At 36.4% G+C, this 26,843-nt stretch overlaps 4 protein-coding genes across 5 annotated transcripts in view; 2 read left to right on the top strand and 2 right to left on the bottom strand.

The window, feature by feature from the left end:
* LOC106711035 overlaps positions 1 to 17,787 on the bottom strand; it is a 117,180-nt gene extending 99,393 nt beyond the window's left edge. Inside the window, exon 1 of the mRNA XM_045684699.1 lies at positions 17,510 to 17,787. The gene's annotated coding sequence lies outside the window, so the exon portion shown is untranslated. The remainder of the gene's footprint in view (positions 1 to 17,509) is intronic.
* Positions 17,788 to 18,053: 266 nt separating this feature from the next.
* LOC106711049 (zinc finger protein 664) lies at positions 18,054 to 19,915 on the top strand. Its single transcript, XM_014503268.2, has 2 exons — positions 18,054 to 18,508; positions 18,588 to 19,915. Exons 1-2 carry the CDS (start codon positions 18,317 to 18,319, stop codon positions 19,788 to 19,790), a joined length of 1,395 nt encoding a protein of 464 aa, XP_014358754.2. The 5' UTR covers positions 18,054 to 18,316; the 3' UTR covers positions 19,791 to 19,915.
* A 402-nt stretch (positions 19,916 to 20,317) lies between these two features.
* Positions 20,318 to 22,052, bottom strand: LOC106711062 (zinc finger protein 432). Of its 2 annotated transcripts, none has more exons than XM_014503280.2 (2): positions 21,818 to 22,052; positions 20,318 to 21,562 (listed from the first exon to the last, which is right to left on the bottom strand). In XM_014503280.2, the coding sequence occupies exons 1-2, from the start codon at positions 21,935 to 21,937 to the stop codon at positions 20,345 to 20,347; spliced, it is 1,338 nt and encodes a 445-aa protein (XP_014358766.2). In that variant the 5' UTR covers positions 21,938 to 22,052; the 3' UTR covers positions 20,318 to 20,344. The 2 variants fall into 2 exon arrangements, with proteins under 2 accessions (XP_014358766.2, XP_014358765.2); XM_014503279.2 differs by having other exon boundaries at positions 21,752 to 22,051.
* Positions 22,053 to 22,461: 409 nt separating this feature from the next.
* Positions 22,462 to 26,806, top strand: LOC106711061. The gene is made up of 2 exons (XM_014503278.2): positions 22,462 to 22,559; positions 23,171 to 26,806. The coding sequence occupies exon 2, from the start codon at positions 23,171 to 23,173 to the stop codon at positions 26,774 to 26,776; it is 3,606 nt and encodes a 1,201-aa protein (XP_014358764.2). The 5' UTR covers positions 22,462 to 22,559; the 3' UTR covers positions 26,777 to 26,806.
* The last annotated feature ends 37 nt before the right edge of the window (positions 26,807 to 26,843 follow it).

The raw sequence follows: 26,843 nt of genomic DNA, 5'->3' as shown, positions 1-26,843 counted from the left end.
GAAGACGAAGATCTATTACATGACAGGTTGAATACCAACCGTCTGCTTAAATCGTGTTTCGTAAACGACGATAAAATCAACACATATGCGGTAGCAATTTAACAAGCAATTGTAGTATTAAATATATTGGAATTTGTATTAGAATTTGCATCCTTTGTATGTGTGCCAGCAAATATAAAATATTACTGTATAGAGGTATTAGAAATAAACACTGTGTGCATGTTTAGTCAGTGGCGACACGGCGCGGCGCGGTGCCCTGTTTGCGACTGCGACGTCTAAACAAAGTTCAAATAAACGAGAGCAATTCACTACACCTACTATAAAGTTACTTGGAATATACTATTTAAATATATTGATCATACAATATCATCGTATTGTTTGGTACATGTATTCTGGTATCTCGAAGACAAAGGTTTGCATTAGAACTATCAGAAAACAAATCAAATATTGATTCAGTAACTATTTCTGTATTTGCAATTCTTAAAATAGTTTAACTAAACTGAACTCTATATCAGTACTTTAAGGCTAAGCGAAAATAAATAAAATTTCAAGCATTACATATACATACAGACACAGTAGCGTCTTAACACAAATAAAACTGCAACTTTACAGTTTTGAGTCTTTAGGATGACATCAAAGGCTTTGTGTTTTTAATTTTTTGTCATCAATATTTTTGATTTCATTAATTAAATGTTGGCAGCCCTAAACACAGACATTGGTCGTACACATAAAAGCTATCCATGTATAATCATCGCCGACAATACATTTTAATGTGTACCGCAGTCGGCAGTCGCGAGGCCCGCGGCTCGCAGACGTCGCGACGCCTACAGACCGCATTGCGACAGAAAAAAAGATCCGAACATGACACATTTTTTACTTTGAGAATGGAACAATATGAATATGCTTCTGAATATGTCATGTCATATTTTAATGAAATAAAAAAAATAGAAGATATTTTTTGGTAGATGGAAAGTAACCATGAAAAAGATCTCCTTTATTAATGAAAACGATGTTCTTATTATAAAATACGAGTATGTTAAGGATTATTCAGAATCATTTGTGAAATCAAAACTTAAATTGTTTTCAATAAATGTGATATTAAATATTCTCTAGTATGAATAGGCATAAAGTTTCGGTTGGTATCGACCGCCGGCCGACGAAATACTGGAAGATAGCCACGCGACGCCGGCCGCCTTGTCACCGCACCAACTTGCCGTTGCGTTATTACGCCGTATTTCTAAATAAATACTTTACTACGCGGTTTTTGTGAAACCAACGTTTATATGAAAACGGATAATTGAGTTCCTTAACAAAAATAAAAATTTGTACACAGTAGACAAACGCCTTCCCTTTATGGTCGCAGATCTAGAGGCAAAGATCCAAAACAAGGTAGAATGATTGCTTAGATGTAGTGCTGAAAGACATGGTTGACGAAGAAGATACTAGCTGGAGGGAGAGGCTCGATCCCGTCGATGGGACCGTATGAGATAGTATTAACGTAACGAAGTTGTTACGACTTTTCATTCTGGTTAAACAGTTCATATGATGACATAATCGATGTCGTCATCGATTCCAGAGCATAATTTGCAATGTAGACGCGCGATCCCTACTGGTGAATCACTTGCCTCGCCTCACTAATAAGACATGCAAAACTCAAGCTATTCCCACGGCCAGGGTTGGCAACTTTAAGTTGTTAGTTCCAAATTAATACAATCTAAGCATAGAGATTTTAAATTTCTTGTGTGAAAATTGAGCCAATAATTTAATATTACGTTGAAAATTCCCTAAGCATTATTATATTCTTTTTCACAGCGAAATTTTCCAATAGTCTAAGATTATTGCTCCTTCTTGGATGAATTCAGAAGTTTTTCAACAGCCTTTATCTTCTCCAAATTTGTTTAGGATCTGTTGTGTATGCGCTTGTAATAAGTTTGTTGGGAACTGGCGGCTACGTCCGCTGCGATTTTAACAATGTCTTGAATCAGTCTGCACTAAGCAACAAGCAAGCAATCATTTACTTATTCCAAATAAGTAACAGCCCCCGTAAACAAAGCAACATTCGATAAGCGATAATCGAAACGTCAAAAATGTATGGAAATGACAAAACTTTCGATATGTCACGGATTTTTTCTATAAATTTTGACATATTTTGACGATTCATGTGAATGTTACACTATCTACGGGGGTAGAGGACTCCTAAGTATTCTTCGATGAACTGGCTTTGATGTTATATTAAAAAACAATTACTGGATGACTCACTGGATCACCATTCCTTCCTCGTAACCCGCTGGAGGCTGCCGGGATGCCGCGACGTTTACTCGAGAACAGGTACTGGTTGGAAATTTATTGTTTTTGTTTCACATTACAAAGTGATATTATGTGGCAGGAATGTCGTAACATTGTAGTCGTACTAATTAGGTATACGTGTCATTGTGAAAAGTTCGTAGGAAACATACATTTGTTTTCTCAGACACAAAAGAGAAAAACTAAGATAAAATATTTTCTACTCATTGACAAAAATGATTGACGATTTCCGCAACAAAAAAATATACTGTAATTTCATTCAGTATTTTTGCCGACATAGTTTGTTTTTAAAATATAATTAAACATATAAACAGGAGTAAAGTTTGTCTACCAATTCAATAAAAACGTTTTTATCGAATTTTCGCATTGCGCCTGACAACACACCGACACGTCTGGGTATCAGGGCCCAGCAAACGCGTCAGAAATAAAAACAAATCGTTATCAGTTAACCCGCAAACCCATCCGGCCGGAACAACGGAGACGTCCGTGCGCGATGACTCATCGTTGCAGAATGACGCTTAAGCATCAACCGATAGAGTTTTTGTTTTTTGTCATCGCTCAGCAGACGAGAGCAAGGCCGCATATTATGCCAGCTTGCGACTTTTGACGTAACACTCGCACCGCCCGCACCGCCGCGCCTCGCGCCGAGCAATATGCGATAATCTGTAATTGCTTGGGTTATGAAAACAATGTTTGTTTGCTTGATTCGCGATTTTCATATCGTAATTGAAATAATCGTATTTTACTGGGTCACGGTGCCATCGCGGCGAGCGAGCGGTGCCTTTGTTCTTATCACTGTATGATTGTAAATAATACTTCGATCATTAAATCAATCATTACTTTAATACGCATATAGAAAATAAATGGTGAGTTGTTTACAAAGTATTGATACATATTCTCTAATAACATTCTCTTTGAAAAACAGTGTTTTTTTTCTTGTCTCTTTGGCTCCTAAGCTAGGATAACTTATATTTAAGGAGTCAATAACTTCTCGCATCTTAGAAACCATTAGTAAAACCACTAAGAACTAGTAACTAAACTAAAGATCTAGCATAAAGTTTAATCATAGGTCAACCCTTTTGTGCCGTGACTCTTGCGCCCAGCGCGAATTTTTGACAAATCATGGTTATTGAAACATTATTATGCGTAGAATTGTGAAATGGTGAAACACATCATCACGTTGACGTCAACAATATCAATCAGCGGCGGTCAAAGGGTTAAAACAGTGTTCAACTAAACAGTGTTTAACAGTATTTTTTTGGAGTAAAACAACTAAATTTACTTGTAACATCCATTTAAAACATCTAATGAAAACAATTTACTAAGATACGATAAGAAAACCACAAGCGATTCGATCACACGACCTAAGTAAGTCCTGACTACCAGCCAATAGACTATCATTACTCTACAATGCATCTAAGTGTTCCGTGGCGCTGCACAGTGCGGTGTTACAATACCGGAAAAAAGCAAGCATTTCTTGTTAGTATAAAAATAACTCAGCACGTTGCACTACATTGATGTTATTTACGGACGCGGTAATGACTAGGTGTTAGGTTCAATTCCCAAATATGTTACATATATGCATTATTTAAGAAATATGATTTTCAAATTTTTATACTCATCAAACCGAAAAGCAAATGGGAATTTAAAAAAATCAGGTTTGTTGTATGTTACTGTTATTTTAGAATGAACGTGGAATACGACATAGCCCTAATTAAATTTAAATATAATATAAAAATGTACAGTTCCTTGATCCTAACAGTGGGCCGTGTGCCAACGTGTCAGTCAATCTGTCACTAGCTTTATGTATGTGTGGATATTCTGCCACCCAATAATATTAAAAATACGGTACTTTATTTAACATCAACGTTATCTTTAAAATTAATCAATATTTAATAACACACACCTCCAGTTATAAGAATACGGATTCCATTTTTCCTAGTAAACGCGGTAAAATATATATAATTAAGTATTTCTTATAAACTTAAATGTTTGTTCTACACTAGTTTCCTAGATGTAGTGATTAGCTCATTTAAAAATAGTACATCTTACGATTCTTACTAATATTATAATGAAATGAATGAATGGATGTTTGCTTGAAGGTATCTCCGGAACGGCTCAACGGATCTTGATAAAATTTGGCTCAGATTTAGAACATATTCCAAAAGAACACATAGGCTACGAATTATGTTATAATTCCGCGCGGATGAAGTCGACAGCATACAATAAATCGAATTAATAAAAAGGTTATTAACTGCCACTGAGCGTGAATGAAATTTCACCGAAATGGGTAAGAAATAGACGTCCTCGAATTTACATTTCTATGTCGATTAAGGCTCTTCGTAAACAAGGCAACTTAAATCTTCCAAACGAGTAGATATTATTCGATGAGCGACTAAGTAATAGAATTTCATAGAGGTTCATAGACAGGCACGTGACATCGACTTTTTGTTCTTTAGTCGCCAAAGAAAGTAGCTCGCTACCTGTTTATCTGAATAAAAGTCGCTGCGATTTTCAAGATGGCGGACCAAATCAATAAAGTTGACATGTAGTAGCTATGCCTGTACTGACTGAATAGACGACTCCTGTCGACAATTCAACATCGTGTATACGGAGCGCGCGCAACGAGATACTTGTGACGCAAGTATGCCTTAGTGTACGTAGTTATTTAGTCTGTGTCGCGTCTTGCGTGACGCGGTCGTCCACGTCTGCCAACCCCGCTCGGCCTACACCTAGTTATTTCAGGAAGCATTGCGTCTCCACAATCGGGTACTGAATAAACTAATTATATTTTTAGACAGTTAGGTTATGACTGTATCATTATAACTTGTAAATTCCCCGCGACATCGCATCGCTTAAAAACACGCTTAATAAAAAAAATCGGAAAATATTTGGTTCTAAACAAACTAGGTTCCGGGTTTTAACGTTATTTTCATCAAGTATTTTAGTAATTTGCTTGTATTAAATATTCTTGTTAAATGCTTAAATGAAATATTGTTTTTAAACTATTTTTGTCCCATATCAAAAGTGACACAACTTGTGTTTGTGCGCAGATCGGCCTTCGCGTTTCTTTACTTCCTGAATTCTTTGATGTTAAATATGAAAAAGAAAATTATTATTTATCTATATTTTTACTTTTGAGATATTTGCATTATTTGCGTTATCAAGTTGAATTAATTAGGTAAAGTTTACCTAGATTTTATTTAAATTACATCACTTTTGACCTGGTTCATAATAAAGCAGTCATTTTATTATTCCAATGTGCAGACGGAAGTTACAATTAACGCAATTTACGAAGTCGCACTGAGACGAAACAACTCACAATACATATAAATATGGATCCCAATATTGATGACGCTGAATGTAAAATACTTTTAGACATATCATACATATTCATACAATCCACATAAAATAACTGGCAAGCTTACAAACATCGATATCTTTCACATATTTGATTGTATGATTCATTACTCATATCGATATAAATAAAATACTTTAACGTTAGTAACGCAAAAAAAAACTCGGAACATACGAAAGCTTCGCATCTCGAATATATTATTAGTTTGACATTTTATCAGGAATTTATCTCATTACTTTATTTATGATCTATACAATATTATCAGAGAAAATGATATCAGATAAATTTCCATCAATACATATGTAAGTTGGTTTGTACTGATGCTGGGTGTGAGTTAAAATGATGAAGTAATGTGGCACTGTTTCTCGTGATTTGGGTACACCCAAATGTAGTACTTGCTCTCTTGTACCCCACAGTGCTATCAAAATTTTAATTCCTACTACGTATACAACTAAAAAAAATCTAGTGTCTGTATGTAACATCGAAAAAAAATCTTATTTAAAGAAATCGTCAAATACCACAAAAATGTTTGTAACAAATTCTTTAATTTTTTTCTTGTTTGTCTATATGTATGTCCGTAAGTCTGCGTTTGTTACGGATAATCTCCGAAACAGCTGAACCGATTTTGACAGGACATTTACTGGAAGGTATCCAATATATGCGGTAGTAACTTAGGCCATTGCTTTTTTTAAATTCGTCAATAACATTTCACGGTTAAACACCAAATTATTCATAATCAACAGATTCACTAATACAAGCTCATTTTGTCACCATAGCTGCTTATGAATTGAGTAAATAAATTAGGTTAATAAGTAGTGATTAGTAATTACAAATAATTTGTATATTAACGGTTAAAGCCACGAATCGTGACCAGTTTTTAACAGCTACTGTGTGAACAGCTCACGACCAACGTAGCCGAGACGAGATATGCAACGTGAAGACCTTGGACCAAATACCTGACTACAGATAAAATACTTTTTTGTACTACTGCGTTTTATAGTAGAAGAAGACTAATTTTCTAAGTATTTTAGTATTTTTACGATGAAATTATATTACCGAGCAACTTATGTTTAAACTATCACTGTCATCATATTGTTCTCTCTTTTTTTCCAAAGAGAACAAGGAGGATAAAGATATGTTTTTATTCACGTGTGTCGACTCTGAAAACCTACCTCTACAAATAAGTCTTGATTGTTTTTAGTATCAGATTCTGTAAGTTTATCTTCGCTACAAATCCTTTTTTACATGTAGATCAATTTATTTTACCTAATTTTATGACAGTAATCTATACTTACATACATACAATTACACATTTAGAACGAGTGCACAAATATTTAGGCTATAGGTTGCTATCGCCACGCCGACTGGCCTTTGAGGACCATTAGTTAAAACGGAACATTAATCTGTTACAATTAAAAAATGCGCTCGCCCGCCGCTATGCGCCTGCGCAGCCGGTCTACGTCAATATCTAAGGTCGATCGTGCACTTGCGATTTATATATAAGCAATAAGATTCTGCACAGTTAGTACAATTCGACCTCTGACAAGCACAAAATATTAAATGGAAACGCAGAGCCACCGATATATCAACCAGGAAACTTTGGCCGGCGAGTGTGCAGACAACCTAACATTAACAGAGAAATTGAATTGGCGCGGCCTTGCGGGAATGTCTCAAACGTTTTGCTAACGTTTCGCAATCAATCGACGGACGTCTTTATCTTATTTTTCTTCCAATTGGCCGCGAGCTGTGGGCAGTGTACGTATACTGGCTGTTATGCTAGTTACACACGAAGGAAGACGCAGGAAGAGCAGAATAGTTTGGTATTTAACACGCTTGCTGTCAAAACGGTAATGTTCTGTTCTACTGTTGTACTGTGCTGCCCTCGTGTAAAGTGGTATTATCATATGCGCGCATTGCAATTCATTTGCACAACGATTTTATTGATATTTATTTAATTGATGAGGAGCTTCAAAGAGTGAACGGTACAGTTTCAATGTATCGAAGTGGGCGTCAGTTAAAGGTGATCAGATTGATCTTAAATCATTATTTTATAGTTAAATTGGCTCAAGGGTTTCAAAAAAACGTAGGCGCATTCGATGTTTACTTAGGTACAAGATTCGATACCTGTTTAAAAAAAATGAAGGATCTACGTCAAATGACCTTTTAGGGGACAATTTTTTAGAGTTATTTTTCTCTCTCTGTATTTTATATTTACACTCAAAGTATCTTAAACATAGTTGACAAAATACATGGTCAGTTAGTAGTAGTTTAAGTGACCGTGGCATTTATTAGCGAAAGTCGACCGAGCGACGCGAATCACGACACAACACGATCCTTGGGACAGCTACAATACATACATACAAACCATACTATCATTCAATTGATTGTATCGACAGTATTTATCCTCTCATACACACTAGTTTGAATATGACAGTGTGGATCTAAGAAACAGTGTCATTTCATGCAAAACATTAACTTAATGACTTGTAAATATCATAGACTAGCTATAGCCAGCGACTCTGTCTGCGCGAAATGAAAAAAAAACGTAATAAATAGCATATGTGTTCTTCCAGACTATGTTCTACATTCTACGTCAGATTTCATCAGGATCCGTTGAGCCGTTCCGGAGATATCTTCAAACAAACATCCATCCATCCTTACATTCGCATTTATAATATTAGTAAGATTATAAAATGTCAGTAAACTTTTACTTATAAAAGGATTTTCTAGATTTCTGTCGACAAGACTGTCTATAGACAAGACTGTAAGATAGGGTCAAAACAATTATTTCTGTATATGAGATACTCGATTTAAAAAAGCCATGAAATATAACGTATGTCTTATTATATAAATAATTACCACTCTAGTGTATCACTAGCCTAACAATGTATCGACATATTACAACATACAGCTGACGTAACAAATAGCATATTCCTTGTGAATTAAAAAGACCTTAGCGCGTAAAGTTTGCTAAACACGCGCATATCTAAACTATACTTAGAAGGAACAATTATACAACTTGTTGATGTTAAAATTCAAGTTTACAGCTCTGACTGAACATTTTATATAACTAAAATAGATATTAGGTATCCCATAATTGACAAAGATGTTACTTACATGCTTTCAATTCAAATAATTTTTTTTTTATCTACGCCTACATAAAATATTTATTACAAATAAACTAAAGTGATAGGTTACTTGTAGTTTACGTAATCGAATCCCGATCGATACATACAAGACCTAGGGCAGTCACACTGGGCGGTGTGGGGTCGCGTGGTACACTGCGTCATCTCTCCCCCGCATACCCTGCCTCTCTACAGACCGGTCCTGTTTTACACATAACTATACGACTCAACTATTATCGCTTCATTTGACTTATGGAGTACGGGTTTTGCCTTTTTTATATGCGTCATAAAGCATGCTAACAATCATTAAAAAAGAGGAGTAAATAGCAAATTTTGTATAGAATTAATTCAGTAAATATTAACTACTAGCTGTCGCCTGCGACTTTGTCCTCGCGGAATAAACAAAAACTTAATAAGTAGCCTATGTGTTCTTCCTGACTATGTTCTACATCTGTGACAAATTTCATTTAGATCCCTTGAAAGGTAACGGATATACCTTCTAACAAACATCCATCCATCTAAACATTAGCATTTATAATATTAGTAAGATTAAGATAAATAATAACAACCACGATAAAGTTAATACTACAAGAATAACATCATTTAAAACTGGAAAATATACATCTAATCTCCAACCGTGGGTTTCTTTAAAATCTCTGTATAAAACGAATCGTCATCCCTGTCATTACCTTTGACAAAACAGTGACAACAAAATATTTTAAAAGGATATTTTGGTCTTAGAAACCCACGGTTAATGCACATACTTTAAATCGTACTTAATTAACAACTATTTTTATTTGTCTATTAATTAATTAGAAATAACAAACACTCATTATTTTTAATAGAGTATGCATCATTAACGAGTACGAGTAGTGTAAATAACCGATAGACAGATGAACCATAGAGTAACGCAAGTGTCAATAATACGTAGAGTGGCGGTGATGCGTGTTGCAATAGAAAGGGACAGGGCAACTAGAGCGTGTTAACTCGCAGATTGACTGACTACTGGTTATTATTTATTTACAGTACAAATTTATCCAGTCGACCCAATACATACCTGTGGTTAGTCTTAACATAAGAAATTATAACTTTATAAACCAATACTAAAGTCGGATTTCAAGATGTCATCTTATATAGACTACAGACCTGCAGAAGAATAACAGACAGATGAGAAGATGAAATAACCTAACCTGCATAAAAAAATCAAAAAACCCGCCTGACTGAGGCTGATACTGATATATGAAGGCGCCATCTATTGTCTGCGTTTTTAAAAAAAAATCTTTTCACTATTTATTTAGAATTTCATCTCTTACGTCCACTATATTATGTGTTTTGTGCTGGTGTATACACTATGACACTCCGGGGAAGAAGACGAATCAAATAACACCTTACTTGTCAAAATTGATCCAGTCGTAGTCGTTTAAACTTTAGGCCGTCACAATAGAATTTACATACATACAAACCCACATACATAAAAATAAAGTTACATACGCGCTAAAAACATTACTCTCTTTGTCACTCGAGTAACAACATAAATGTTTTTCCTTTCTTCTTTCAATATAGTTATTATGAGTAACAATTCTGGGAAGTACGCTAGAATAATAACACCTATATCGAGTTATATAAAGACTAGCTGTCGCCGGCGACTCCGTCCGCGCGGAATTAAGAAAATACTTAATAAGTAGCCTATGTGTTCCTCTAGACTATGATCTACATCTGTGACAAATTTCATCAAGATATGTTGAGCCGTACCGGAGATACCTTCAAACAAACATCCATCCATTCATCCATCTAAACATTAGCATCAAATTTCTTTATTGTCAAACAAATTTTACGTGACTTACCAACCCTAATTTTACAGATATGTTCCAGTGACGTGAAACTACGTCAGTGGCGCTTACCATTTCGTAAGTACACCCACAATAACCGTTTGTGATGCGGATCAAAGGTAAGCTTGTTTGCCGTGAGCCCACCGTCGCCGCCACTGTGCCCGGCTAGGACGAAGCGGACGCGGCCAATCGTAAACCTGTTATTATACGATTTAGGTTCGACGCCTGCGCCGCACAATGCCAGCCACTACTGCTCTACGCAATTATTGTTTTCCTATTGATCTCTTACGTACAACTGGCGGTACACTGAGACGACACTAGACGGATGTTATTAAAAACTATGGAAGGGGAAATGAAATTTGTCGGGGATGAGACGTATAGGAACGGAATATGTCCGTTTTATTTTCATCTCCTCCTCTATCCATTAAAGAAATGCAACGAATCTGATTACTTTTAAATCCCTAATAAACTCACAAAGGTTTGCGTCGGTCAAGATCTTTATAATGCGCACACTGTAGTGTGTGAACACCCTAAGTCAGAACACAACAGTACAATGTATGTTGCGGCTGCAATCAGCCAATATCCGTATTTTATAACAGTCGATGCGATCAGAGTCTCGGACTCCACTCGATCTAAACTCGTAAACAAAACATATTGACTGCCGTTTAATAGCTTAACGCTACTGGAATAAGGAAATAAACAAAAGACGGTGCTAAAATTTAATTTGTTTTCTTTAAGAAAATTAAAAAAAAGACAATACACACTAATCATTATCACCTCAAGCACTCCTCATTCAGATAAACAGACGAACCCACAAACTTTCATCATATTTTTCCGTGTTGCCTTAATTTAAGTCATCGTCTGCCGGTCAACCAAACGACTTGTAGTGTTGGGTTCGAGACAAAAAAAATACGCACGACTTGTAAATTAGCGCTTGCGCAAAACTGGACCTACCGCAGGTTGAAACCTACATGCATATTTATAACCTCTACTTACGAATCCGTTATACTTATTTACATATAAAACTCCGAATCTTAAAACATGAAACATTCAAAATAAAATGCAATTAAAGTGACCATGACGAAAAGCATAGATTTCCATTTGATATGGTCTACCTACTATTTTAAAAATATAAACAAACACCTACGCAAAGTAATAAAATATTCTGGCGCACGTCAGAAATAAATATCAAGTGTACGGGTATAGGTCGACGACGTGCCGGTGCACTCATTACACGATAAAATATTGTATTTCATTACTAAATGTGGGTTTGATTTTTAATATAGTATAATAGAAAAAAACCGTATCCGCTTTTCATCATCGGATATGATCGCGGAAAAAAGGTTTCCATTCTATTGTTACGGACATCCTGCTATATCCGACAAAACGTAAATACCTAAGTTAAAGCAAACTGGAGTAATTTGCATAATTAAAATTGATATCCTTCCATAACTTCCTCCAATATAAATGAAGCAGAAAAAATATGGATTTCGCCAAATTTAAACACACCCAAACGACGCATTATACAAGTTACCTCAATATATTAATACTAGAATTATTGCTAAAATCCTCAACAACAAAAACAATAGATGTTTAAGAACTAGGTTTATATTTTAAAACGAGCACAAAGTTCACAAGTGTTAATTGGCATACTATTTCCAGTATCTATGTCTAAACCTTTACATACAAACAATGATAACGTTTTCAACCAGTTTACAGTCGAGGACTTTTATTTCCTACCCAGTGATATTTCATTTGATGTTCACAAAGCAATTAGGTCGAATACTTGTAGCAAAATACTAAGTTATAGCTTATTAGGTGATAGTTAAGTAATCCATCCTAAGTGGAAACAGAATTTAATTCCCTAACTTAGTAAATTGTAAAATAGTCTATTTTTCTAGAAAACAAACCATTTATTTTAATGCAATAAATATTATTTTCTCTATATGTGTTGTGATTGTGCGTGACTCAGACAAATTGCCTTCACTTATGTTATAAAATAAACTAACACAAACACAACTTCAAGGTTTTAAAACTAGAAATCTTATATAACCTAATCGTAACATTGAAAAGCTTTTGGTGCATTTTACATTAGGTAGTTAGTTAAAAAATAGTTATATGTTATTTATTGTGCAAAAATCTCTCTTACTAATATTCTAAATGCAAAAATCTGGATGTTTCTTAGAAGGTACCTCCAGATTGTCTCAACGGATCTCTATGAAATTTGGCATAATATGTAAAACATATTCTAGAAGAACAAAGTTGCAGGTAAAAGCTAGTAATATTATAAATACCTATAAATAACTGAGCAGGCATCATAGAAACAAATAAAGATTTTAAGTTAAAATAAAAAAAAAGTTTAGTTTTACATTCCCATACAATAACTAATATATTCCTATATATTCTAGTATTGTACATAAACGTTATACTATCAATATAACGATCATAAACGAGTAAATATGTTATCTACAGAATAGAGGTAGAAAATGACCTCATCGTGAAACCAGCAAGCGATATATGACTTCATACAATACATCTAGCACATATATAGATATATATATACCATACATACACTATGAATAAATAAATAATGAACCTTTATGTGAAAGTAAACATGCTATGAATACTACATGATGATTGTAAGTCATCATGGGACCTATGTACAATACATAATGACAAGACTCAATGTCACATGCATATCATGTATTAATTTCTACATATTTTGAACCAACTTTGTCAACTCATCTAGCCATAACGCTAATCGAATATCTCCAGCCTCTGATCACATTGTACTCTCAAAGAATCACAACAAAAAATGAATCTTTGTATTCTTGAATACTTCATAACATCATGTACATTATAAATAACCTTCAGATACAGGTCCCGACAATTTCCTCCTACAAAACTAATCTATACAAACAATTCCGCCCCCTTTTCAAGTCATAACAAACTCCCACACACAGTATCATGTTTCCATTTGTTTCTTTATATTGATTCCAATAAACCCAATATAATAGTGCAGTTCCACTGCATTTATGGTGGTATAAAAAATATTTTTTGTCTCTTTTTTATTCTAAAAGAATTTTGCGGGATGACAATATGTTTCAAACCAGTATTTAAACAGTTAAGGCCCACAATAAAATTTATAACTAGTTTATTAGTGTAGGTATATAAATACTTGTCATTTCCATTAAAACAAAAAGTGAGAAAACTATTTTTTGTCGGGATGTTTGCAGTGGAAGCCCAACGTTATATGATTCATAGATACACAAAGATGTGAAGGACTTCCAGCCGTGTGCGTGAGACAGATAAGCGACGCCCGCTTATCAAACATTGCCGGCTTGATATCGCCGACTGATTGTACATCAGTCGAGGATTGTGTCCGGATATCGACATTACATAGACTTCGCCATCATTTCCTATATACGATGACATGGTTATGTGACTGTTTTAAAGAGAACAGAATATTTATAATTCCAAAAAGCCTCATCACTTACTCAATTATCATTCGTCCATAGTGTTATTATGGACAGAGGACCCACCTAAGGAACTATTTTATTATCCAAAGTGAACGAATGAATGAATGACGTGTGTAACAATGAACCGTGGCTGTAGACAGCACGTGGCGAGTTCGTTCACTCGTGGCGGGTAATAACATAAACAGTGTGCACGACGGTCACCACTTGCGCGGCGTAGCATCACCTTACTTAACAACCGAAACGAGATTCAAAAATTTTCACCACAAAAAGGTTATCAACATTTCAATTTCTATGATTAACTTTTAACAGGACCAGCAACAAACTAGCTAGGGTAATTACACAGTTTTTTAGTTTATGTAAATCAAATCTCTTTTTATAGTATCGTGTCAAAATCAGAATAACTGAAGAAAGGAATAATAATAGAGTTTAGATTACTATTTTTTTAAATTAACTTACAAACAAAATTGTATTAAACCAGTACGAAAGTCATCATAACCTGTTGAAAAGGGTTACGCGAACCTGCCTACACAGTCTGATAAAAGCGTGAACATGGGCCGGGTGCGAGCGACCGCGCGGTGTCGGATTTCATTCACCGGCTGGACCCCCGCCCGCCGTCCCCCGCGACTACCGCGACCCGCCGCGCCAAGCAATGACCTGATGATGAACGACCCGCAACAAATAAATGTGGACTTGACACACTTTGACAACACATACGGGTCTGAATAGTATTAGTATAATACTCAGGAACATTAATGAAAACCACTATATTACGGATTTCTACGATACAAGCATCAAAATAAAAATATAAATTTATTAAATGATTAAATAACAACAACTTTATATAACTAACTTATCCTTTCTTAGAAATTTGCCCAATACTTCTGTCGAAAAGCGTGTCAAATATTAAAAGAAAGTGGTCAAGTTCCGAACGTCTGTGGCCGCACGGGGGTTTATATCGCACACATACGCACACTAACACACACACTAGCGCTCGCAAACCGCCCGTGTGTAAGGGCCGTGAAGGGCATCGCTTACGGAAACCCTTTAGTTTCTCCAGCTTGCCAAACACAAGCCACCTTTCATACATTGAAGCCACAAGTAAAATGTCTAGCTATCTGAACTGAATGACCTTTGTAGGAAGTGCTCATAGATAAAAAAATAAATAAACTTTGGAAACATATGTAAAATTTTACGTATATACATTCTAATGTATCATGCAACAAATTTTTCATTTATTTTTGTTGAACATTTGTTGTTCGAAATTTGAGATACATATATATGTAATATGTAAGGAATGTGTATTAAATTATTGTATCGTAAACAGTAATTCAATTATCTAGGCCACATTCTTTACTCATTAAAAATATTAAACTTAAAATTTCTATGACACAAGTTTACAAAGAAACAATTTCCTTTTTCGCAATTCACAATCAACAGTCATAATATCAAATAACACAATTAGTATTCAACGCAACCCACAACTATCACTGGCAATACATACACCTGCTCAAATGCACATAAAAACACAAATTATATCGCCATTCGTGACTTGCTTACGTAATAATTACTCAACCGACTCATCAAACGTATCTCATCATGCTAACAAACCTACGAGCAATACTCATCTACAACACAATGATAATAAGAAACATAACAGCGCAAAGTTTAATGAATAATAAGTTACAACCTGCATTAACATTGCTACATAAAATTGGCTACAATGCAGTTTCACTTCCTTAGATCTTGATGATAATATTATAAACAAATGGTTTTTGGACACAATGTTTGAAAATAACAAACTTTAACCCTATTTTACTAGAATCTGTTTAAGAAAAAATTATAATTAACCTTTAAAATAAAATCTTGCCCTTCACTGGCCTTTAAAATAGTGCTCGTTATCTTATATATAAAATTCTCGTGTCACGGGGTTCGAACTTGAACTCCTCCGAAACGGCTTGACCAATTCTCATGAAATTTTGTGAGCATATTCAGTAGGTCTGAGAATCGGCCAACATCTATTTTTCATAACCGGACGCGGACGGAGTCGCGGGCGACAGCTAGTCTTTCTATATAGAAATTGTCTACATAGATGTTATAATTTCATTTATATCTACCGTCGTTTCATGATTGTGATAGTAAAATTGTTTTAATTAACAACTTTGCATTCAGTAATGTTCAAAAATTAAATTACATATTAAATATGAATATAACAAATTTTTCTTCTATTTATATATCTACATTTATCTGATGTTGAAAATGATGAAAATGATGTCAAGAAAAATATACTTTATTCTTGGTATTAATGCCATGGGATTTATTTTGTTAAAAATAATTATTAAATAAATATTTAAATGTATTTAGTTGTACAAATATAATATTTATAGATGAAACATAAATAAAATGTTACAAATACTTATTTTACAGATAATTAATGGACAACATGTTTTTGATTAACTTGAACTTAATTTTGTTACATTGCAATTAAGCAATGATAATAACGCTATTAGTTAATTTAAAAGAAAGAACATCTCAAAGAATATGACTAAATTGACATCTCTTTCGTCAAAATTAATTCAGTGGTGTAATTATTAAGAAGTCATCATGGAATCTAAATTCTAAATTTGTATTATGTTTTATTAAAAAAAAAATAGAAATATTTTAAATTTTACTTATTGTCAACTTCAAAACAATGCACAATTATTTCATTTAAATAAAGAATGATTCATACATAGTAGCATGTATTCAATTTAAAAATTACAACATTTTTGAATGTATTAATAAAGCTTTCTTACCCACACATCCCTTTATTGAGGTAGGTGAAAATATGACATGATTTAGTAATGAGTAAGTTTGTCTCTACACAACTTCACTGCTATTTACTAAATATTAAATAAATTAATTAATAGTAATTGACCTCTTATTGTCCATAAACTTCTTTCGAAGCAGTTCTAACCTGCTCTATTTCCTTTGTAGTTACATTTTGGACAGTCTGTGTAACCAAAACAAGTATGTTTTATAATCAATTCTAAAATACGCACTAATGATGTTAGTATCGGACAAGGGGCTCGGCCTACGCGACGATCTACACACAATCTCAACTTCATAAAAGGGTCAAAGCTTAATTAAGCTAGGCGGACTCAACGACGGGCAGTCTGACAAACAAATATTTCGCAATAGGCTGCCACCAAAACATTACGCGGCACACTTTCCATCGTGGATTGGGAGTGACACAACTCGACATACCATAGAAACCGACTCGTTCGCGTTCGACCGTAAAAACAGCTAAAACTAGCGCGACGATTGTAACTGTCAAAACTTTGGCAAATCAAAGTATTTACAAGCATCATACTAATTCAAAAAATTGCAAAAAGCAGTGGCACAAACGTAGGGATGATTATTTAGCTCTACACTCACCGAGTTCAAGTAAACATAAATCCAAAACTGAAGTCAGAGCGAAGTTTTTCTTAAAAACAAGGTTCAAAACACTAAACTGACACAAATCTTTCACGGTATTAGTTATAGCACGGGATTGACACTCATGTAAAGAGACCATGCACTGCCACTGATCACTGCTATGATTACGACACTGCCACTTTAATGTTTATTTACAACGATGACCGCTCAACATTACGCATATTTCACGGGACGTCTGTCGCTGTCCAACGAGTTTCGGCCATTTTGCTCTTTGTAGAGTGACAGTGAGAGAAAAAGAGATAGGTACAGGTTAGGTAAATGGTAACACTAAACTCCTATGTTGCTTTATGTAATTTTAATAAAAATACTAAATCATAAAAATATTGCAAAAGCATTAGATACGTTTCTAATAAATTAACATTTTTACCGTACATTTACAAGTTTCATTAATTTATATTCGAGGTAAATGATTTGTAGGAAACAAAAAAGCTGCAATTGTCTATGCGTTGTACTTCATTTTCATGTTGACGTTTAGCTTAATTTTCAACGTTTAAAAAGTCGATTTAAGTTGAAATTTGGAATTAAATTACGAGAAAATATATTGTGCAGGAGTTATATGTATTTTATTTTCGATTTCTTAAAACTTAGAATGTATTAATTTTTTATGAAATCATCAAGCTCCACGCCATTTTGTTCTGTCAATGCTAATATAGAAAAGATTGAATTCTTGAACGAAAAAGTGCCAAAACCCGCGGTTATTTTGAGTTCTATTTTAATCAGTTTAATATAAACATCAAACTTCCGAAAATGAGAGACGATATTTGTATAAATACTCTAGTGTCTAATGTCGTAGCAGAGAACCGTTTTAGTCATTGCAGGTTATGTCTGTGTGTTATTGGAGACCAATACGTACGTTTCACCGATAAAGTATCACTGGATCCTGAAAACGATACATTTCAGCCACTGAATAAAGTTCTTATAAAATTACTTGGTAAAAATGTAAGTAATGGTCATAAAAATATATTTTAATGTCAAGCCAAACTTTCTTGATTTAACAATCCCATTGTTGTTATTTTAGGTTTGTGATGAAGTTCCAGGGATCGATGCGGTGTGCACTTCTTGTGTCGACAAAGTTCTTGAAACCGCAAGATTTATGAAACTATGCGAAAAGTCGACTAACTTGATAAACAAAGTATTCACCAATCTCTCCAATGCATTGAATGTGGAAATAGATTCAAAGAAGGAAAATCAAACTCTGTACATAGTTGTTGAAGAAAATAATTCACAATTACTTTGGATGAAAAAAGAAGAAAAGCGGAGGAAAAAAAAGTATATAGAAAATGAATATTTTGATTGTAACAACTGTAATGAAATATTTGGGAGTTGCCTGGAATTTAAAGCTCATAACCTAGCTGTACATGATATTTTCACTTGTGACAAATGTTATGACACCTTTCTTAGTGACACTCAGCTCTCACTACATGAGAGTACAGTGCACAGGTACCAATGTCCTGATTGCTCCCAGTGCTTGTCATCTGAGAGTGAATTTAATGAGCATCAAGGAAAAGTCCATAGCATTGTGGTATGCCAAGAGTGTGGGAAGATCTGCCATGGCACAGATAAATTAAGGATACATGTACAAAAACATAATCAAAAATTTTCATGTCCAAAATGTAGTAAAAAATATACAACTAGAGATTTTTACACAAAACATGTCAAACTTTGTGTCAAAGGTCTTATAGACCCTCACCCGACAAGGAATAACAGAAAAGACTACACATGTGAGAAATGTTCCAAAGCATATGGCACTCCGGGCGGCTTGAGAGTACACAATAGGTTTGTCCATGGCAATGCCAAGCCTCATATCTGCCATGAATGTGGCAAACAGTTTACTGCTCCTAGCTATTTAAAAATTCATATGATTAAACATACAGGTGAAAAAAATTATGTATGTGATTTATGTGGAGGCAGATTTGTCTCTAAGGAAGCTTTATTGTATCATACACGGAGACACACTGGGGAGAAACCTTACAGCTGTAAGATTTGCAACGAAAGGTTTGTCAATGCCTCTGCACGAGCGGAGCACATAAAGTTTAAGCATATAGGACCTACTTTGATGTGCGATATTTGTCCGAGAAAGTTTGTTACTCCACATTTCTTAAAGCAACATATAAGCAGACATCATGATCCAACTAGCAAACTTTACTATGGTAGGAACATGATTCCCCCAAACATGCCCGGTGAACAGAACATGAGAACTTTTAAAGTAAAATCACAGTAATGAAGTGTTGGTGGCTTAGAGGTTAAGCGCTTGACTTGCAATCTTCAGGTCCTGGATTCGAATCCCGCCATATACCAATGTGATTTTCAATTAACATATGTAGATTTATCCAACATTCTTTCTGAAGGCAATTGTGGCAATTGTGTTGCAACTTACACATATATGAGAAAAAATTCAAAGATATGCGTGAAGTCAACCAAACTGCACTGGGCCAGCGTGGTTGACCACCGCATAGTCACCCCTAACTCAGGGTAGTCTCCGAGCCATTCAGTGGGAATGTATAGTAAGCTGATGATAAATGAATACAGTTATTTATGAAATACGAAACAAATATGTGATTTATAAACAATGGATGATGCAGAGTTATGATAGATATATTTTATTTTGTAAATTATGTATAAGAAATAAATGTCTATAGGTACATTTTGTTTTATCTTGTTTATTGAAGAATCTTTCTCATAATGTCACCCTTTGCTTCATAAGTACAAATATTTAAGGTAATAGCACTATGAATAAAAGATGTAATTTTCTTGCATTCTTTACTACTACTTTATTTACTTATTTGAGAGTACTGAATACTGTTGCTTGGTATCAGCGACATACAGCTTACTGTGTGGATTGGAATGCCTTTGCACATGTTTGCGAAGTTGATGGCTAGTAATGAATTTAACATGGCAAACAGGGCACTCCTCCGTTGGCCCAATGTGTTTTCGTCTCTTGTGTTCCATCCTTCTTGAAGCAGATAAAAAGCTCTCATCGCACATATCACATGGGAATGGCCGCTCGCCCGTGTGCAGCCGAATGTGGTAGATTAATGCAGCATGTGTGACAAATTTACCACCACATTGCTCACAACTAAAATTTCTTTCTCTCGTATGCTTAACTATGTGATTCTTTAGTCTGCTCACAGCATCAAATTTTTTATTGCACCAATTACAATTGAGAACTTTGCCAAAACCATGATCAGTTTTTAAATGTGTCCGTAAACCATTCTTCCGTACGTAACCTTTATTGCAAATATCACAAAAGAAACTTGGCTGTTTTTCTTTGCCATTGCCACATGCATTAAGGTGGAATTTGTAAGTGTGTTTGTTAAGAAAGTGTTTGTTACAGTGTGAACATCTGTTCAGTTTGTGCTTGTCCATGTGAGCTCTTAAAGCTTTTTTTGATGGATATTGAACATAACACTGTTTACAAACGGCTGGGACATGGTATGTACTGTCATGGATTTTCAGCATTTTCTCCGTGCTGAACATTTTTGTGCATTTCGTACATTGTATCTTTTTTGGATAATGAATCCTTTCAGCATGTTCTTCCAATTGAATCTGTGATGAAAATACCTTTGGACACTTTTTACATGGGTATTTATATTTTGTGTGGAGTCTCATATGTCTAACAAGGAGAAAATGGGAGCTGAACCTCTCACCACACTCTTCACATATGGAATTAATGACTGCATCTTTAACCTTTTCATATTTTTGTCTGCTTTTCACAATTTCCTTTATTTTGAGCAACACCATCTTTTTGTTTTTTGATGCAAACCTCTTTCTACTTGTAAACATTATGTTCTCACTCTTGTTTATCACAAGATAAATACTTTGACCGTTGTTTCCAATTCCTTCTGAATGTATGAGACTTTCATTAAATTGATCTAGTACTTCATGCCATCCATTGTTTGAAAATATGACAAGTTTTTGGAACAAATAACAATTTATGGTGTTTTCAGCACAGGATGGACATAAAACTTGTGGCAAAAGTGGTTCTGTTGAAACCTGTAATGCAACAGAAATAATATATTTAATAACAAATACATATCAAATAATTCGACGGACAGTCTCAGAACTAATATAAACTGATACGACTTAACTACTACAAAAATAAACTTAGTATTAGAATTCATATCAATATCACTTAATATGTGGATCTATTTATAAAAGTATTTACAAAGTAAATCTACTCACACCAAGATCACGGAACATTGTAACATAAGTAACTGTCTCATCATAATAAGATCTCTGAACTCTCACACAATTTTCTATGGAAACTTCGTCCTTTTCTGTTGTTGCAAAACATAACCTACAAATATGTTCGCACTCCCCACTAACAAATCTCAGTACCGACTTTGCAATACGGTCGTAAGAATGCATGGTTAAGTAATTATTAAAAACTATGCATTATAATAATCGCGATCGTTTTTGTTGTGGTCAATAAAAAAATAAAGTTTGCTAAGATTGAGTAAAATGACAAGAGAGGAACACAATAATGAGCGACAGTGACAGGTGACAGCCAGGCAAGGGCAAGTTAAGGAACTTTTCCTTTTTACTTTCTTTTCTTTCGGATGATATGCGAAACAAAGTTAATTTCGCGTTATCAGTTAAACACTATGGTTGAACCACACAGGTTCTAACCCCAATAATCAATGTTCACTTTGAATTTAATTGACTTGGTATTATCCATCCATTGGTCCATAGAATGGGTATTATACTAACTGATCTCGGTCACGATTTTCTTAAAATCTTCATAAAGTAATCTCTAGTTGCAAAAGTTAGTCTTCATTTAAAATTACTTATGTGGTATCTATTATACAGTTAAGTTACACTGCAGATAGACTTTATCTGTGGGCAAATGAATCATAACTCCAATCACAGAGTCTTGTTTTTTGGTGTTTTGGCTCAAATAAAGAATAATACTCGGTCTCGGTCCTAGTGTTTTGGGTAGTGTTTGTAGTTGTAGTGTTGGTTGTCACAAGCAAAACATAACAAAGCACAGGTTTGTTATTTAATTATACTACAAAATTAAACGTTGACATATTTTTGCCTCATAAATGTTTGATCATAATGAAGTTACAAAAACCTATATAATCGAAATGATCATTGTAAACACGCATTACGCGCTGTGTTGGACGTGTGAAATGGCAAAAGTATAAATTATTTTGGCAGCGAAAGCTTTCCTTGTAAAAAGTACATTAAAAAAAGTTTGATTGAGAACTTGCTTTTGTAACAAAAAAGTATCATTAGATGCAATCATTATCTAAAAATAATTTTATGATTTTCTTCGAGTAAATTTGTAGCGGCGCCAGAGCCGGGTGCAACAAATAAATATAAAACGTGTGCACATACATACGTGTTTTTTTTTTAAATGTAGACCTCATAAATAACTTGCTAGACAGTAGGTATATCAGAAACTGGCTAAGGAAGGAGTAGTAAATGTTATATTGTAATTTGACGAAGTTTGTAATCGGCCGGTAACATAACTATTAACTACTATATCCTTATATATATCAATTAAGTAATTCTGTTCTAAATATAGATATAGTAATAACGTTAGAAAAAAACCTGTTATTTTAGTTTTGTTTTTTCGAAGTTTTATTTTCATTTCAGATGTCTTCAACAATACCGATAAAACTCGAGGGAAACAATCTTGGCGAAAGGCATCGTCATTTCAATTCTCTGGTCCTCGCCGCTCACCAGCAGGGCAAATGTCTGGCGACAGTCCTCGACTCGCCCGACGTATCACGCCTTGACACACTCTTTAAAATCGAGCTCGCGTCCAAACATCGCAACGTTGATTACATTTTAAAAACTCTTCAACATGAGGACATGTTGTTTGTTAGTAGAGCTCTAAAGTGTTGTACTTGGCTTCTGGAATCGGAATATCAAGATGTCATAAATCCTGAACATTTAGAAGGCGAGGTTTACCCGCACATGATAACGCCTGCCGTTAACAAGATGAAGCAGTGGCTGTACATCCACCTAAGAGATGCGCAGAGATGCCGCCAGTTCTACCAGCACTACAGCCGCCGATACGATATCAAAATCAAATTCCTCAAGCACTGCGCTCCGGACTTCATCGAAGACGAACTCTTCAACATTATAGACCGCGTCACTCCTAAACAGCTCAAGGTTATTTGTGAATATTGTCCTCGAGCAATTAAACTATACTATGACAACCTCAGCAAGTACACGCAGGCGTACACAGCTTTTTTACAAAACGAGAAGGACTATTTTGAATGTACTAAATACATCTTGCACTCGGAACCGGATTCTTATTTCCAAATCTTGGAAAAGTATTACAATTACGAGAGTTTGGGCGCGCTGTCGCCGACCATCACGGAATGCATCATGAAGCGACACAAGCAAAGAGTCCTAGATAAGCCGGAGCTTTACGCGGCCTGGCTGCTCGACAAAACCACTTTGGCCAAACATCTCCGCACGGACGAAAATAAAGATATAGTCTTAAGGCTAGCGCGTGCCGAGTACCTCAATAACTACTTCTCTTACAAATTTGTGGAACCTTTTATAAAAAGATTGAAAGTTGACGAGAGAGCAACCTTCAAAAAGAAAGTTTTCGTGGATAAAGATATCGGTGAAAAAGTAGTTAACTGTCCATACGTCATGTTCTCGCGGCCGGAGCTCGCGGACACGGACACCGTCTTTGACGATGAGGAACATGATCCCGAAGATTACAGGTCCTTTGAAAGGACAAATTTCACCCGTTACCTCAAAAAGAGAAAACGCGGTCGGTACGAATCGTGCGACATGATCTCGGATTGTTGTTACAAGATGGAGACACACCGGATGCGGACACCGCTCGACCAGCTGTTCGACAGATATCGATTCTTCAATTTCGAGCGAACGATGTTCGAGCTTCGGAAAAAGCTGGCAGCGGAGAGCTCCGTTCAAAACCGAGAGTTCATGATGCTTGTGCTGGTCAGCAAATGTGGAGACAATATGAAGCATGTGGAGAAACTAATTCGCTTCTTGGTCGATCGGCACCACAATGAGTCTAGCAATTTACGCGCAGCCGTCGTCCGCAGTTTGGTGGTGCGCGCGCGCGCCTGGCGCCTCCCTGCAGACGCCTGGAGTTTGCTGCTCGACTTTGGGCGCGACCTTGGACTCGAAGGTGCTTCTCCCTTGATTTGTAAAGAAGGAATGCATGCGGCGGTGCTGCGCGCCTTACTTTCGGGTGAGGATTGCGCTTCGACGCTACGCGAGGCCTTCCTAGATAATTTCTCCTCCCTGATTGAGTACAAGCTAAGCGCGGCAGAAAAAAGTACCGTCGGGGAACGTTTGCCCTCGCTTCTGCTGCAAGCTGCGATGCAGGCAGGCTCAGATTCAGCTCTCAATAGGTTCAAACTTCTGCTCGATCTCCTATCGTCACTAAATAAAAAGCTGACGGATTGTCCAGATGCTGTGCTAGCCTTGACGGAGGTCGTACGCCGCCATCCCTCCGCCGCTGAGGGCCTGCTTCGGCGAATGTACGAAATGCGCGTCGCCCGCCGCGAACTGTTTCGCGAAAATTTCGCTTTGTTTCAAACGAATGAATCGTACATGAACGTTCTGCGCCATGACGCGTCGCTTCTCAAATCAACTAAAGAATTTGAGGACAAGCTGAAAAAGCGCTCGTGTAATTACGACGGTTTTCTCAAGAAACTGGCTCTGTACTTCGGAGAGGACGATGGACTGGCGGCGACGTATATCGCAGCGGTCTCGAGAGTAATGGAGGGCGAGCCGCACGTGGGGCTTGCGCGACACCTGGCAATGCTGCGGGCCGATCTCCGTCCCATCATTAGCGAATATATGAAAGAACCAAAGGGAAGCATTAAGAGGCGGCTGGCTTCGGCACTGCAGGCTAATTTCCACCTTAGCGGCGTCGTCGACTTGGACGCAACCTCGTGGCGGGCGCTCGGCGCCAAGCTGGTCGTGCACAGATTGTTGTCCTGCAAAGCTGTCGACATCGACAAATATATAGCGCGGTCGCTAGAGTGGCGGCGCACGTTAAGAGTTGCCTTGCTGTTGGCAGAGCGTCGCGGCCGAGCTGCAGAAGTTTACAAGATAGTTGTCGGCGAGCGACCCGGAACCGCTCTGCGTTCCGCACTCTTGTACTTAAAAAGAAACGAAAGTGACGACTTGAAGACGGATGTATGGCGTGCGGTGTTGCCGGCGCTGAGGTCACTGGACCTGGCGCGGGAGCCGCGCCGCTTCCTGCGCCGCGCGCTGCAGGACGCCGAATTTGTGCCTGCGGACATACAGGCCGAGTACTGGGTCGCCGTGTTTGACGCCCTACAGAAAGTATCACAAAAGAAGGCGATGCCCGTCCTGTGCAGACTTGAGAATATGCTTTCCGAAGTGAACAGTGATGTCGTTAAAAAGGTGATTGAAGACTTCCTCGAGGAGTTTAATGTGGAAACCTTATCGGACGATGCTTATTACCATATGAAATGTAACTGTATGAAAGTCCGCATCGTGAGCAAGTACCTGCTGCTCGGTGATGGCGAGGAGCAAGGCGCCAGAATGGACGAGGTGTGGGTGCCGTTCCGGGACCGCTTCGCTGCTCTGTTGCGGCGAAACACCGAAGGCGCGGGCCGATATTTGGACGAATTTGTTAACTCATTAAAATATAACGGGGCGTTCTTTGATCCGGGGCTATCGTGTTTGCCCGTGTTTGAGAGGATCGTCGCAGATCTGCGGACAATTTTGCCGATGGAAGGTTATTTCAAAACATTTGTAATGCTGCACGCGACAATGTTGTATTACAAATCTATTCAGTATTGTATCAAACAGTATCCGGCGAAATTCGACAATGGGCAGTCGAAAGGAACAGAAGGAGCGACAGTTGTGGGCAAACACTTCGGCAATTATGTTGGGAAAGAACTAAAAGAATTGGTGTCTAGATATTTCGATTCCATTACGATACTCTATCAAAAGAATTTGATGACATTCTTAACAGATCATTTACCGTTCAACGAGAGCAGGAATAAATTTGTGAGCGCATTTATCGGAGGTCTGCTGGAGACGGGCGAGCTCGAGGCTCTGCTGGTGGCCGAGTACCTGCTGGATAAGGAGGAGGGAGGGTACAACCCTACCCCAGAAAGAATGGAGCTTGTAAATATATTGAAAAGTTCACAAAATGAGGAAGTTAAATTCTTTTTACATAGTTTTTTGTTATCTGGTAGCACAGAGACGATTTGTTATACTTGTGCATAATTTGTATAAGAAAGAAAGAAAAACATTTATGTCCGTAAATATATGTTTTTGTTTTCTCAAAGGTTTT

The sequence above is a fragment of the Papilio machaon genome, chromosome 27 (assembly GCF_912999745.1).
Source record: "Papilio machaon chromosome 27, ilPapMach1.1, whole genome shotgun sequence".
NCBI lineage: Eukaryota > Metazoa > Arthropoda > Insecta > Lepidoptera > Papilionidae > Papilio > Papilio machaon.
This window is presented reverse-complemented; position numbering and strand designations above follow the sequence as displayed.